Genomic DNA, 14,000 nt, shown 5'->3' with positions numbered 1-14,000 from the left:
CATCCCCCCCGGATTTGCTCCACTGTTTCTCCGACAGGTCACAAACATCATCCTCCCATCCCATCCACGCCCAGAGCCAGGGTTTGGTGCTGTTCCTTGCTCCGTTTCCTAAATCAAGCTCTTTTCCACTGCTTTTTGGGAATCTTCTTGATCACCCCGCTCCTCCAAGAGCAGATTGAAGGATGTTGGATTCTCAGGAACCAGAGGCCCATACAGCCAGAAAAAAACATGGAAAAGAGAAACCAGCTGTGACGTTGGATGTATCACAAGGGCAAGGGAGCCGAGCACCTGCTCGTCCCCTCATCCTCGTGTCCTTCACCAGACCATGGGAAATCCCTGGTTGTAGCTCCAGGATAGTGATCTGTTGGCCACCAAGCAATAAATTCATTGTGGGAAACAGAAAAAAAAAACCAACAACAACAAAGCCTTATCCTGGGGGAAAAGCCACTTCTTCCTTTACATGGGCTTAAAAAGGGTGGGCTTGGGCTGCATAAATCCACATGGAAAAGCATCCTGTGGTACAAGCTGGAAGTTCCAGCTGGAACAAGGATGACAACCAGCAAGGTGTGCAAGGGTTGGTTGGGGAAAACTTGGGGTTGAAGCCCAGAAAAGCCTGGAAAATATAAATTAAAGCTTGCTTGGGATTGACATTAACAACAGAGTGGGCTGTGGGGAACAAAATTCCCCCAAAGCTGTGCCACAGCAGGATGCTGATCGCCTCCAGCATCCTCTTGCTCGTGGTGCCAAAGGGAATGAGATCTGCCACGGAACCTCAATGGCTGCTCCCTGCTCCAGACTCAGCACTGGGTCTGTAGGAAATGCCTTTAAAGCTTCCAAGCCTGCCCACGTTTGCCTGCCCCAGCACAATCCGTGTCCTGGAGAAATGCCTGTGAGTCCACAGCCTCAGCCCATTCCCCAGAGGATGCTTCAAAAGGTGTGGATTACGTGCTAAAAAAATTTAATTCCTATACGTAGGCGAAAGATGTATTTCTAGCTGTGCTGCTCTATCATTTCTGCTTGTACAGCAACACCAGGCACTGTATAAAAAGAAAGGAATGCCAAATTGTTTGTGCTGGTGGCCAAAATTGGCTTAAGGAACTCCCAGAATAAAGCCACTAAAAAAAGAAATATATTTTAAATTTCTTTTTTTTTAAAAAAAAAAAAATAAAAAGGCACAAAGTAAGACATTTCTTCCAACCTGGCTGTAACTTTAAGTGGTAGCAGGAGAAAACAGCAAACTCTGGCACCCAAAACAAGATTTAAATTGGCTCAAAGGAAATCTGAAGGGCAACAGGCCAAGGGTATTAAAAAATAAGCGCTTCCCCAAGCGTATCAAAGGTAGGGAACCCACAGGCAGAGCAGATGCCGGGGATGAGGAGGTAACAGAGTCATTCAAAGGAATTAAAGCACTGTGGCAGCAAGTTACTGATGCTGAACTGTGCTCAGAAAGCCAAGAGCCTCTGAGCCCTCGAAAAAAAAGCAAAAAAAGGGGGAAAAAAAAGAAAAGAAAAGATGTCCTCCTGCAAAAAGATGCTTGGTAGGAGCCAGACTGCAGCTAACAGTGATTTCAGGAGGTGCTCGAGCTCACACATCATTCAAGAGGCAGGAAAGGCAGAGGAAAAGTTCCTGGAGCAGTCCCAAGGTAAAACACGGGTGGGCAAGGATGGAACAGCATCACCATGAGCGTGGGTCCCCATCCCAGAGAACGTGGATGTAACAGCACCTGGGCAGGAGGCACTTCAGGCACATTTTTCCAAGCCTTTTAAATAAATATTGGTGCACAGACCACCCTGATGGGGTAGGTGGGCAGCACCCAGGGCCACATGGGGAAAGGGGACCCTGCTGCTGTCAGGGCTGAAGGGCAGCATACGGCACAGACACCTAAAGCATCACCAGAAAAATCGGGTTTCAGGACACCACGATCCATCTCTTAAGAGGAAACCACGCCAAAACACGGGCACAAAACCCACCGAAACAAACACGAAGCACCCCACCAGCCTCCGGCTTACCAGCCCATCGCAGTTGCTGATGGCCACGGCGGCTCCGGGCATCCCGGAGATGTCACCGGTGAAAAGGCAGCGCTGCTGGAGGGGTTCCCGGAAAAGCACCTCAAAATCCTCCTGCCACTCTGCCACGGCTCCCGGCGGCAGCAGCCGGTGGTTGGGCCTCAGCCGGAGGTGCAGCTCCTTCCCAAAAACCGTGACGTTGAAGTAGAGCAAGCGGCGCTGCCGGGACTCCTCCGGGGGGCTGCGGGGGACGCGGCGGCGGCCCGGGCCCGAGGCCGGGGGACAGCGGGGCTGCCCCAGCCCCGCCACCGCCTCGCCGGACACCACGTGCGACAGGAAGCGACCCCGGCAGTCGGTGCTGAACGGGACGATCACTCCATACTCGCTGAGTTTGCCGGACAGGAGCAGCTCTGCGGAGACAGCGCCGAGGGAAAGGGGCCCGTGGGCACGGAGCATCCCGCTCGGGCGCCGGGACGGAGGGGCCAACACAACCCGGGGAGCCTTTGGCGAGCACCGCCGGAGCTCCAGAAGCCCGACAGCTGCTTTTCCTTGCCGAGCCGGCTCCGCTTTGTAGTTTTAAGCGGGTGCGTCCAACGTAGCAGAAGGAACTCGGGCTGACGTCCCCCTCACTCGCCAAGCACGCCAACTATTTCTCGCCCAGCCTCCATCTCCCCCAATTCCCATTGAAACCTAACCCACCCCCCCACCCCCTCCCCGGAACACCAGCGGCTTCCCTCTCCCTTCTCCCCATCCTCCGGGGTGCAGCCACCTGTCACCCCCCCAGCCCGGGCCCCCCGTCCCGGGGGCAGCCGCCGTACCTGGGGCGCTGCCGGCGGCCAGGCAGCCGTGCAGGGGGACGAGGCAGGAGAGCACCAGCCGCAGATAATCCATTTGGGGCCGGCGGCGGGATGCGGGGCCGGCGGGATGCGGGATGCGGGGCGGGCGGCGCCCGGCGACCGCCTCCCCCCCGCCGCCGGGGCCGCCGGCGCTCCCGCCGCCGCCGCCGCCGCTTCTGCCGCCTCCCCGGCGGCGTGGGGCGGGCCGGGGGCCGGGTCTGGGCCAGGGGGTGGGAGGACGGGCTCGTTTTAATTAAATTTCTTTGAATTTTTTATTTTTATTATTATTTTTTTTTAACATAGTTTTCTTATTAAAGGCGCTGGGGGGTGGGGGGGATGTGGGGGGGGCGGCGAAGGGAAAAATATAAAGTTCTCGCGTTGCCTGTGGATCGTTCTTTTCTTGGAGGTTTAAAAAAAAAAAAAAAAAAAGAAAAAAAAAAAAAAAAAAAAGCCATTTCGGGCAGCCCTCCCTCCTTCCTTTCCTCCCTCCCACCATCCCGCCTCCCCATCCCTCCCCGCCCCGCGGCCGCCCGGCTCCAGCGCTGCCCGAACAAAGGCGAGACGCGCCCGGAGCCGGGGAGCCCCCCCAGCTCTGCCCCTCTCCCCAAATCCCACCTCCCGGCTCCTCGCTGGGGAGATGCTCCATAGGGAGAGCCAAATCGTCTCCCAGCTCAGAGCGCCGCGTGAGCTGGAGGTAAACATCCTGTTTGGAAACATCTGGGATGTTCTCCAGATGTGGAAACATCCCTAACAGAGAAATTGAAGATGCCCCTGGATCCCTGGCAGTGCTCAAGGCCAGGTTGGATGGGGTTTGGAGCAACCTGCGATAGTGGAAGGTGTCCCTGGCCACGGCAGGAGATCGAAATAAAATGAGTTTTAAGGTCCCTTCCCACCCAAACCATCCCGTTTAATTTTTTCCTTTCTTCCCTCTTCTCCCGTTTTTAGGGGGAAACAGACAGAAGGAGGCTCTGGCCTCGTTCCTGGATGCTGTCTTGCTGGTTCTCCAAGGAAAACCCACACACCTTGGCTTTTCCAAAGGGCACTGCTGCAGCTCCGGAGCTGGGACCCCACAGTTCAATACGAGCTGTGCTTCCTCAGGCTCCTCCTCCTCCTCCTCCTCACCACCCTGACAAGAACTCCCCTAAAAACACTCAACTGCACTCAGCAAATCCAGCACAGTGTTAAGAGGGCTTCCAGCATCCTAGAATGATGGAATGGGTTTGGGTTGGAAGTGACTTTCAAGATCATCTCGCTCCACCCCTTTGCCATGGGCAGAGACACCTTCCTCCATCCCAGGCTGCTCCAAGGCTCATCCAGCCTCGCCCTGGACACTTCCAGGGATGGGGCATCCATCAACACAGAGGAAAAAACCCCCTGGCCCTGTTTCCATGTGTTGTGTGTGGCTATTTTTTTTTTCTCCTGGACAGGACTGCAAGGCCAGCTCCAGGGTGAGGGGCTGTGCCAGTAACACCAGTAACACCAGTTGTGCTGGTTGTGCTCAGATTTTACTGCCACGGGGCCCAGGTTATGCTGAGCAACCCAAAACCTTTCCCAAGAGGGAATTCCTGCCTTGAGGCACTTGTCATCCAAGCTGCCACAGAGGCCAGAGCACAATGGAAAAGGCAAGCAGGGGGGAAAAAAAACGTGCCAGCCTGCAAGCTTCCCACCAGGAATTAGGATTCTGGTTTGAGATTTCTTTGGTAGGACCTCAGCTGGAGCTTTGTTCCCAAGCCATTGGCACAGCAATGCCCAGAATGGTAGGAAATGATCACCATTTGGGAAAATGCCCTGCTTACCTCCACTGAAGGTGTGGGAGGATGGTGAGGCTGCTGGGTGCCAGGAGGAAGATCCAGAGGTGGAGACCAGGAACCCCTTGGAGAGGGTCCTGCTGCAGCCATTTCTGGTGAGCTGCCACTCTGCTGTGGTGTTATCCAGGAGGAACGCTGCCAGAGCATCCCTCCAGAGGAGGGTGGCGACCTCACCTTCCAGCTGGGTGACTGGGTTGGGTTTTGGGGAAAACAGGAGAAGCTGAGGCTACCGTGATCAAAATCCAGTCCAAAATTCCCTGTAAGGTAAAGGCACCAAAAGGATGCCACCAAAAGGAGAGAGGAATACACTTACTTCAAGTAGAAAATTTCAAGCTGGAGGAAAAGCGGATTTTTATTCCCAATTTAAGTCTTTTCATGCTTCTGTTGCTTTGTGCAATCTATAATTAAAGAGGAGAAATGATCTGCAAGAGATTCTTTGCAGAAGAGATAGAAAAAGAATTTGTGCTCTGAGCATTTTGGATGATTTTGGAAGATCACCACTGGAGCATCAAAGCTGGAACGAGCCCTTATTTTGACTGAATGGATTTATGATGAGACATGTAATAAAGGGAATACTTTACTTAAGGAGGACAGCTCTGGAAAACATTAATTACTGGTTTTCAGAGGCAAAAACTGTTTTCATCATCCACAAGATCTGTGAATTTTTCCAGTCCCTCTAGACCTTTATGCCTCCCCTGATGTTAGCAAATCTCTGGCTTTGGCAGCACAAATTTGGCTGAATGACAATGGCAATGATCAACTTGCCTCACTTATTACCTTCCAAAGGTAATAATTGATTGTGTTTGGGTACCTATGACATGCTGGAGGTGGTGAAAAGACAACTTCTTTTGTTGGGGGATCTCTCAGGGTCCCAGATGACAAGATGCTCATTTGTCACCCACTCAGTGACACCAGCCCTACCTGTTGGCCTTATCTGCCTGAAATATTAATATAATAATAATATTTGTGTGGGTTTTGGTGTTATCTCTATCAATACACCATCATTTATGTCAGAAGAATTTGTTCATTCCAGCCTTTTTCTTCTTGTTTCTTGTCGTTGAGGAGGGAAAGAGAAGCAGCAAGGCGACTTCCCCTTGTCCTTCCCCTCCTGTCCTTCCCCTCTATCCTCCTCTTTGTCTCCTGGCTTTGCCTTTCCCAGCCTTTAACTCTGTCCCACCCTTCTCCTTGACTTTAGGCTTAACCTTTTCCTTTCTCTTTTGGAGTCCAAATGGCTCCTTTTCCTGTTTTTCCCCTCCTGGGGTGCTATTTTATCTCGTGCATCCATTTCCTCCATGGATAACTCTGGAATTCTTTACGATTCAAGGCTTCCCTCTGCAGCCTGGAGATTTACCAGTGACATGGGTTTGAGGACTTTCCCATTTATTAGGCGACCTCTAGGCCTGGGGAGGAAGGAGCAGGTTTTCTTTCCAGCTTCCAGAGAAGAAAGCTGACAGCAGCTGCTGTTTTTAAAACCCCAAATCAGGCTCCTTTTCCTGCAGGAGGCTCCAGCCAGTATTCCCAAAGCCTGATCTTCATCTGGCAGTGCCAATTTCTGGCCATCCTGCCCATCCCACCGGGTACCACTGGGATCCAGAGGCCAGGTGACAAGTTCCAAACCCCCTCTGCCAGCAGCAGATGCAGCTGTTGGTCCCCAAATACAGTTAATCTTCATTTTGAGGGCTGGAAAAAAAACTTTCACCAAAGGCTGGAAGAACTTCTTACAAGAAGAAAAAGAAAAACCAAAAAAACCCCTCAAATACTTAATTTGGTCTATTTTTGTGGCTTTATGGGCACTGGTTGTTTTGCTCAGCCATGCAAACCTCTTGGAGGGGAGGGCATTAGGGCTAATAAAATTGTAATAATCTCCACCAATTACCTAAAGAAAATTACCTTTTCTACCCATATCATCATGAGTTTGGGAGCCAGGAGCTCGGGGTCTACCAGAGTGAGAAGACAGGGCTGTATTTCCAGCTCTAGCTCACCACATTTCTTCTTCCCAGAGATTCAAACCTCCTGTTTGTTAATCCAAAAAGCTCTGGAGCAGCTGCCCCTGCACTGGGGATGCCCAAGCACCTCCTGGGCACGGGCTGATTTCTGGCAAGAGGTGCTCAAACTGGCAAAAAAAAAAAAAAAATTAAGAAGGAGAAGAAGGGGAGGGAAAGTGTTTTGAGGTTTTAAAAGCAGCTGGAAGAAGGAAGGAGAAGCACTGGGAGGGATGGCTCAGCATGCTAGGCACAGGTAGGATGGGCAGGGATTTTAACTGGCGCTTATCCCCATCCTGGTGCAACACATCCATGCTCAGAGCAAGGCAAAGTTTGGGATGGGGAACATCCCAAATCCACCGTGCGGGGACCCGGAGCCTCAGCGGGCTCCAATCCCACCCTGCTCTCCAAAGGGAGGGATGGGAGCAGAGGCAGGGCTGTGGGTGAGCGAACATGACCTCATCCCTCAGACATCCCGGGATTCGAGCAGGGAGCAGCCGCTGCTGGAGCACCCGGGCAGGAGGGGACAGAAAACCCCCCTGAGCATCTTCCCCTCCCTCTCCCCTGGCCGAAAACCAGCCCTTGTCCAGGATTTCAGCTCTTTTCGGGGGGAATTTTAGGAGCCCTGCTGGAAGAGCACGATGGAGTTGACAAGAGAAGATGTTGTGCTCCAGGAGAGGAGCAGGAGGAGCACGAAGCCGGCTTTTGGAGGCAGGGAGAGAGGGAGGGAGGGAGCTGACAGACACATCATCTGGTCTCCGGCTGCCCCGAGGCACGATCATTCCTGGCAGATCTCTCCCTAATCCCTACTTTAAGACCTCCAAAGATGGAGGGAGCCTCCATAAACCCCCAGGAGATTTTTCTCTTTTTTTTTTTTTTTTCCCATGTCTTGCTTTTCTTATCCTGGAAAGTTTTTCCTCCTGGTTAATCTGTATATATGCAAGTCTGGCCCTGTTAAAACACGAATCCTGATCTATCCAGCCACCAAACTCTTGCTGCCAGCATCCCAAAGACTCTGGATGCTGTCACAGAACCAAGTGACAGCAGCAGCCACTGGCAGAGCTCTTCCACGAGGCTCCAAACTGGAATCAGAACAGCATTTTAAAGGTGAGGCTTCACCAGAGCTGGAAAATGAAGGGTTTTGTATGGATTTAGCACACAATGCCATGGATTTCTGAGAGGACCCAAGTTCCCAAGGCCTCTTTCCAGGATCCAGAAGAGAGAGCTGGGTGTGCAAAGCAGCTGATCCAGCCAGGGTGAGAAACCACCTCTTCCTACCCTCTCCCCATCTCCAGCTGCTCTGCAACCCACATCTCCCTGTGAGCCCAGCATCCCACAAGTGGGGACAGGAGGCCATTCCCCTGCAGCCAAACCCCAAACCCCTGGATGCAACGGGACAGCAAAGATGACATCGAGTTACCACAGGAGGCTGACAGCAAGAAACCTCTGGAGAGGAACAATCTCCTGTATATGCACATCATGGAGGGAAGAGAGCTCCAATCTTCCTGAGGCTCACCTCCTGATGGCACCTAGGCAGTGTTTTTTGGGACCAGAGCCCTGTGCTCAGCCCAACCCAAACAGAAGGGTCTTTCCCTCATCCCACCGAACTGCACCGCGCCGCACCTCCCAGCATCGTTTCTCCTCAGCTACAGCTGCATCTGCAAATTCCTGCAAGATGTTTGCCTTGGCAGCCTTGCTGGGAGGTTTTCTTGGGGCTGGGAGTCCCCCCCACCATTGCCTTGCCCACCCAGGGATGAGCAGACAAGCTCAGGAACCCAAACTGTAAAGCTGGAAAAGGGATAAATGAGCCAGAAAGTGGAAGCCGACGCCGGTCCTGGCTGAGCTGCAAGTTAAGGGATGGTGAAACAAGGTCAGCGAGATTTATACCGACAGCCTTGGATGGCTTCCAGCCCCTACTGTCAGCGGCAGAGGCTTGGAAAAGAGGAGGGAAAAACTTGCTCTCCTTCTAGGAACCGCGCCGCAGAGAGAGCTCCGTCGGCGTGGCCGCGTCCCGGCGCTGGGGAGGCAGAAAATAACCCCAAAATCCCTCTTTTGCTAAGCACAGCTGCAGCAGATGTTGAGCCCTGGCTCGGCAGCACCTCGGTGGGACTGAGGCAGGGGTGAGGGGCTCCTGGCCCACAGACCCCTCCTTCCCAAAGAGCCCAAAGCTCCCTGATGGCCATGGCAGCCGGGAGAAACGTGTGCACGCTGTCCCTGGGATGCAGGGGATGTTAAAACTTCCCTGTGCCAGAGTTTTAGGACCAAAATTGCACCAGCAGCACTTCAGCTTGGCACAGCCCGGCTGCTGGGAGCATCCATCCCTGCTGCCTTGGCATTCCCAGCCCTTCCCTTTCTCTTTTCCCTGCTGATGCACAGTACAAACTAGGTTAACCTTGCCCACCACCCTCCCCAGACGAGCCTTTCCCTCTTCACACATTGACCAACTCATTAATGTTTCATCATCTTCCTGCTAAAATTCAGCTTACTGCCATGTAAACCCCAAAACCCTTTTTTTTTTGTTTGTTTTTTGACCTCTTAAATCAAACTCCTGAGCATTTCCCAGTCCCCAGGGCCTTGCTCATCCCTTCAGCTCATGGATATTTTTCCAGCATGACCCCCACCAGCCAGTGAGTGCTTTTGAGTGAACCTCATTGAGCCCCATCTCCTCTTTTAGCTCGAGCTGGGGAAAATTAATTTTTCATGTGCTTGGGGCCAGAAGCACCCTGAGGTGGTGGAAGACAGCTGCTTTTTTTTTTTTTTCCTCCCTTCCCTTGCAATATTCATGGAAGAAAAGTGAGAAATAGAGGGAGAAAGTCATTCCAAGCCTGGGATCTATGGTTTATATACATTTTGCTGCAATAAAAAAAAGCCAAGCCTGATTCTTTGCGTGATATCCGTAGGTTTTGGAGCTTTGGAAAACCTCCCCTTGCTGCCACCCTCTGCACAGGTTAACATTTCCATTGCTCTTCTGGAAACCCCACTTCTCTGCACCATCCCCTTCCAGTTTATGATTTATTCCTGCCTCTGCTCCCCAAAACAACAGGGGTTCAGTGGAGCTGGGAGGGTGAAAACGGGGTGGAAAAGGGGAGTTTCTGGTGCTTGGAGGTCTGGTATTGTGCCTACATGGCTTTTATTTTTAGTTTTTCAAGCCCTGGCTCTGCAGAAGCATCTTAATTACTATTCTTCAGCTGTAAAATGAAACCCAGATGTGCTCCCTTTGCAGAGGTTTCACCGGGGAGTTCTGCCGGAGGGGGACATGCCTTCAAGGAAAACATGGAAATTATTGTTGTTGTTGTTGTTATTATTATTATTATTATTATTATTATTATTATTATTATTATTATTATTATTATTATTATTATTTTAAGAGCTCTCATGTCCAGAGCTATTCATGGTGGCCCCAAGCCAGCACGTGCCTCTTCCCCACTGCTGTAAATAGAAATTATATCACCCCCAGCCTCAAACACCCTTAATTTTCCCCAAAATTAAAGGGAAACACTCCTGAGCTGGGCCTTGGAAAGCTGGGGGAGAAAAATAGGGGGAAAGGGGATTTTTTGTGAAAAACACAGCCCTGAAGCCTCTGATAGCTGCAGTGATTTGGCTGGGGCTGTGGCAGGTTTCCCCTTGCAGCCCCACGTGCCAGTGGAATATTGGCTCCTCGGCACATTTTCCCTTTTGGATGGATAAAAAAAACCCATAAAGACACGTGAAGTTCAGCTTCCAAGGATTTCTACTGGCCCCTAAGAGGAGGAGAATAAAATCCCTGGCTGAGGTCAGAGCAGCCCTGTTCCTTTTACCTCTGTGAAGCCCCAGGAGGGGTCCCCTTGCCAGGGCCCCTGTCTGATGGAAAGATGCAGGAAGGGAGAATCTGGCCAAGACCAGCTGTATTTTCACACTTTCTGGAATGAAAAAAAGATAAAATAAAATTATAATCTTGAAGGAAAGGGGATCTCCCAGGCTGATTTATTCACAGAGAGACGCTGGGGTTGGGATAAAATTTCTTGCCACCTTGTCACCTCCCACGTGGCGGATTTAGATTTTTGTTTCTTATCTCTGTTATTGTTCTCCCAGAATAATAATAATAAAAAAAAAAAAGATTTCTGGCAGAAAGCTTTGCTTTCTCTGGAAGGAAGCAGCCAATCCAAGGGTACAAAGCTCCAATGAAATATTCCTCACACCAAATAAGCTCCATCCAAAGGCAAAGGCTGAGCAGTGAGGAAGAACCTCTGCACCCTCATCCTCACAGGGGGAAGAAATATGATACCTCCACTTCCAAGGCAGATTTTGACCTTGAACTCCCCATGGATCGAGTCACAGGGGTTTTATTCTGTTCCAGAAAGCTTTTCTTCTGTGTTTTTAGGAAGTGTTTTATATTAAAATACGCTTTAATAGGGATTTAAAAGGCAGGTGTTGTCCCTGTATGAACAGCAAATGCCATTCAGCCAATGGTTACAGGTTAATTGTAATTGATAAAATGTTTTCATTTATAAAATGTTTTAATTTATAAATGTTTTAATTTATAAAATGTTTTAATGACACCCTTAAACACGACCTTTGCCATGAGACAAGAACAGGAGTGCAGCACATCTGCTGCAGAGTGAAAACCTGGAAAGAACATATCAGCACACCCCAAACCCTCAGGGATGGGGAAGGCAAGTAGAAGCATTAATAATCCATTAATTAATTATCCATGTCAAGGATAATCTCGTTAGGCAGGAGCACAGCTACAAACAGCCCCATTGCCACGTGACCCCTCCACTGTAACCAGAAAAAAAATGGGGGAAAAAAAGTCATTAAAGCACTCACTGCTCTCATGACAATGGAGCCAGGCTCCCAAACTGGCCAAAAAAATCCTGTCTGATGATGATCCAGGATATTTTGGGGTGGAGGAAGGAGCATCCCTCCTTTGCTCCGTGCTCAAGGCTTCCTGAGCAGCGAGGGGGAGAAAGGCAAGTGGAAAGTGGGGAGAGGTGCCCCTGCTTTGGGTTTGAGCTCCCAGGGAATGGCTCAGGGCAGGGGAAGGAGGGAGAAGCTGATGGATGCAGCATCCTGGGTTTTCTGGTGGTGCAGCCTGGTGTGAGGCTCCCATGGCAATATATATAAACATTTAAATAAAGTTTCTCTCCTCTGTCACAGGTAAAAGAGACATTTATTTATTAAGGCAGCTGTGGGCCCCCTTTCCATCTTCTCCAGCTCCACATTTCACCTCTTCCCAGCTCCAGCAGCACCAAAGGTGGAATAAGGGGCAGATTGGGGTTTTTTTAAGGGATAGTAAGAGTTTCCATGACCCACCCCAGCCTATGTGTACAACCAAGGGTGCAGTGGGGTGATTTTGGGGAGTGTTGGGGCTCCCCCTTGGCTGCAACACAGAACCTGGCTCTTTGACATTCTCCTGTGAGCCTGCAGGTTTGGGAAAAAGCGTTTATAGACAAAAATAAAGCCTCAAAAATGGGTGATGGCACCCAGGGCTGAAGGGATTCCCCACGCAAATGAGATGCAGGTCTGGGATCAGCACCAAGAGAAAAGACAACCAGCTACAGATCCGTGTTTTCTGCCCTGAAATTGATCCCTTAGGAGTGCTGGTTGGGATTTAAATGTTTAATTCCCTACCCCAAAATAACCTCAGATCCCCTCAGCTGTATTCCCACACTCCAAACCTTGAACAAGATGAGGAAAGTGGAGAATTAGGAGTTAACTGAGGGTGAGAAACCTGCAGAAAAGCAGTTTTCATGAAAGTCAATAAAACTGATCAATAAGCTCTTGGTTTTTTAGTGCAAAACTGTTTTTTCAACATGAAAAGCACGCTTTGAGTTTCTTTTTTTCTAGATATTTTTGTCCACACACCCTCTTGCTGGTGCTCCCCTGGGAAGAACTGCTGCTCCTCCAGGGAATATATCCCAGTGAGACTGGGGGTCAGCTCATTAACCCCATCCAATTAAGAGCTGCTTTTTACCCTCCTGCCATGGGACACCTTCCACCAGCCCAGCTTGCTCCTGGTAGTTATTATAGAGAATTTACAATATTTAATGTTTTTAATATTTCTAGAATATTTCTATATTTATTTCAGTATTTCTAGAATTTACCTTGTATAGAATAATTCTAGAATGTGTATTTTCTATTGTTATATAAAATCTATATATATCATGGATACACAGCATATATAATGAAATGTATGCTATAGGCATAATGTATAGCACTTAAAATATATAATATACACTCAGTAATGATTCTATATTTTAGATATATGATACACAACCCCCTGTTTGCTTTGTCTCTGCCTGAATCCTTTCAGAATTACCAATCCTTTTCCCTCGGAGCAGAAAATCCAGGCCATTCAGAGCCAGGTTTTAACTTCTCATCTAAGAGAGGGATCTGGGTTTCTGCCTCCCCAGCCTGGGGAAAAGAAGGAATAAACACAGCACGGTTTATTTTTCACATTCAAACACATTCCCATCTCCCTGGATTTCTCTTTTTTATTCTTTCCCAGGCAATTGCTGTATCCCTGCTTTGGAAATCACTTGTTAGGATGGTGGGAAAGCAGAAAGGAGCCTTTGAGCCCCTCGGACCAGGTGATGCAAAGCTCCAGCCTTCATTACCAAGATTAAAAGCGGCTGGGATTTCCTAAGCTTAATTAAAAACTCTGCCTAATTAAGACAGGGCTAATAGGCAGGGGTTGCTGCTGGGCAGGAGAAGGGGATGGATTTTTAGCAAAAGAGCCTGCAGGTAATTGCTTTAGTAAGGCAGAATAAATGGGGATGTGAGGATAGAGAGGATGTGCTGCCTTAAAAACTAAAATAAGAGGGAAAATAGCATCGACAGCCTCTCAAAATTACTCAATCAACTGTCTGGCTGCACCAGCAGCAAGTTATCCAAACACTGCAACACTCAGCAAGGCACTGCAAAACATTCAGGCAGGTATTTCTGCCTGCAGAAAGAAAGAATTAAAAAAGCATGCCCCAAATGTGTGGCTAAGCCAAAAAAAAAAGAAAATTAGGGACCCTTTGGGACCTGGGTCTGTCACAGCCAAGGCTGAAGAAAAAGCAGCGCTTTGCTATTTTAAAATGTTGTTTTTCTTTCCAGCCTCCACCTTTGAATTTCTGCCACCTCCCGCCGCTGGCAGCGGATGAAAGCGGCTGCTGGGACAGACGGAGCGTGTGCTCCCGCTTTTGTGCTTCCCATCCTATTCTCTCCTCCCTCCAAGAGCCTTCCCCCTGCTCCCCCAGCCCCCAAGCTCCTCTCACCCCACTGTGAGGCCACTGGGACCCCCTCATTTATATCAACTCCCTCAGGTTAACCTCATTTTTCACTCTTTCCTTTTAAAAAAAAAAAAAAAAATTAAAAAAACCAAACCCAGCATTAATTTTGCTT

At 49.7% G+C, this 14,000-nt stretch overlaps 1 protein-coding gene across 2 annotated transcripts in view; it reads right to left on the bottom strand.

Moving 5' to 3' along the window:
* The window catches only part of ADAMTS14 (ADAM metallopeptidase with thrombospondin type 1 motif 14), a 30,293-nt gene extending 27,349 nt beyond the window's left edge, over window positions 1–2,944 (bottom strand). For both annotated transcript variants that reach the window (XM_058841288.1, XM_058841289.1), the window contains exons 1-2: window positions 2,825–2,944; window positions 2,010–2,416 (exon numbers count right to left, since the gene is read on the bottom strand). In XM_058841288.1, coding sequence (XP_058697271.1) covers window positions 2,010–2,416; window positions 2,825–2,897 — 480 coding nt within the window. In that variant the 5' untranslated portion in view covers window positions 2,898–2,944. The remainder of the gene's footprint in view (window positions 1–2,009; window positions 2,417–2,824) is intronic.
* Window positions 2,945–14,000: the final 11,056 nt, after the last annotated feature.

Source organism: Poecile atricapillus, chromosome 6 (genome assembly GCF_030490865.1).
Source record: "Poecile atricapillus isolate bPoeAtr1 chromosome 6, bPoeAtr1.hap1, whole genome shotgun sequence".
Taxonomy (NCBI): Eukaryota; Metazoa; Chordata; class Aves; order Passeriformes; family Paridae; genus Poecile; species Poecile atricapillus.
The sequence above is the reverse complement of the archived record's forward strand: the minus strand, read 5'-3'. Positions and strand labels throughout refer to the sequence as shown.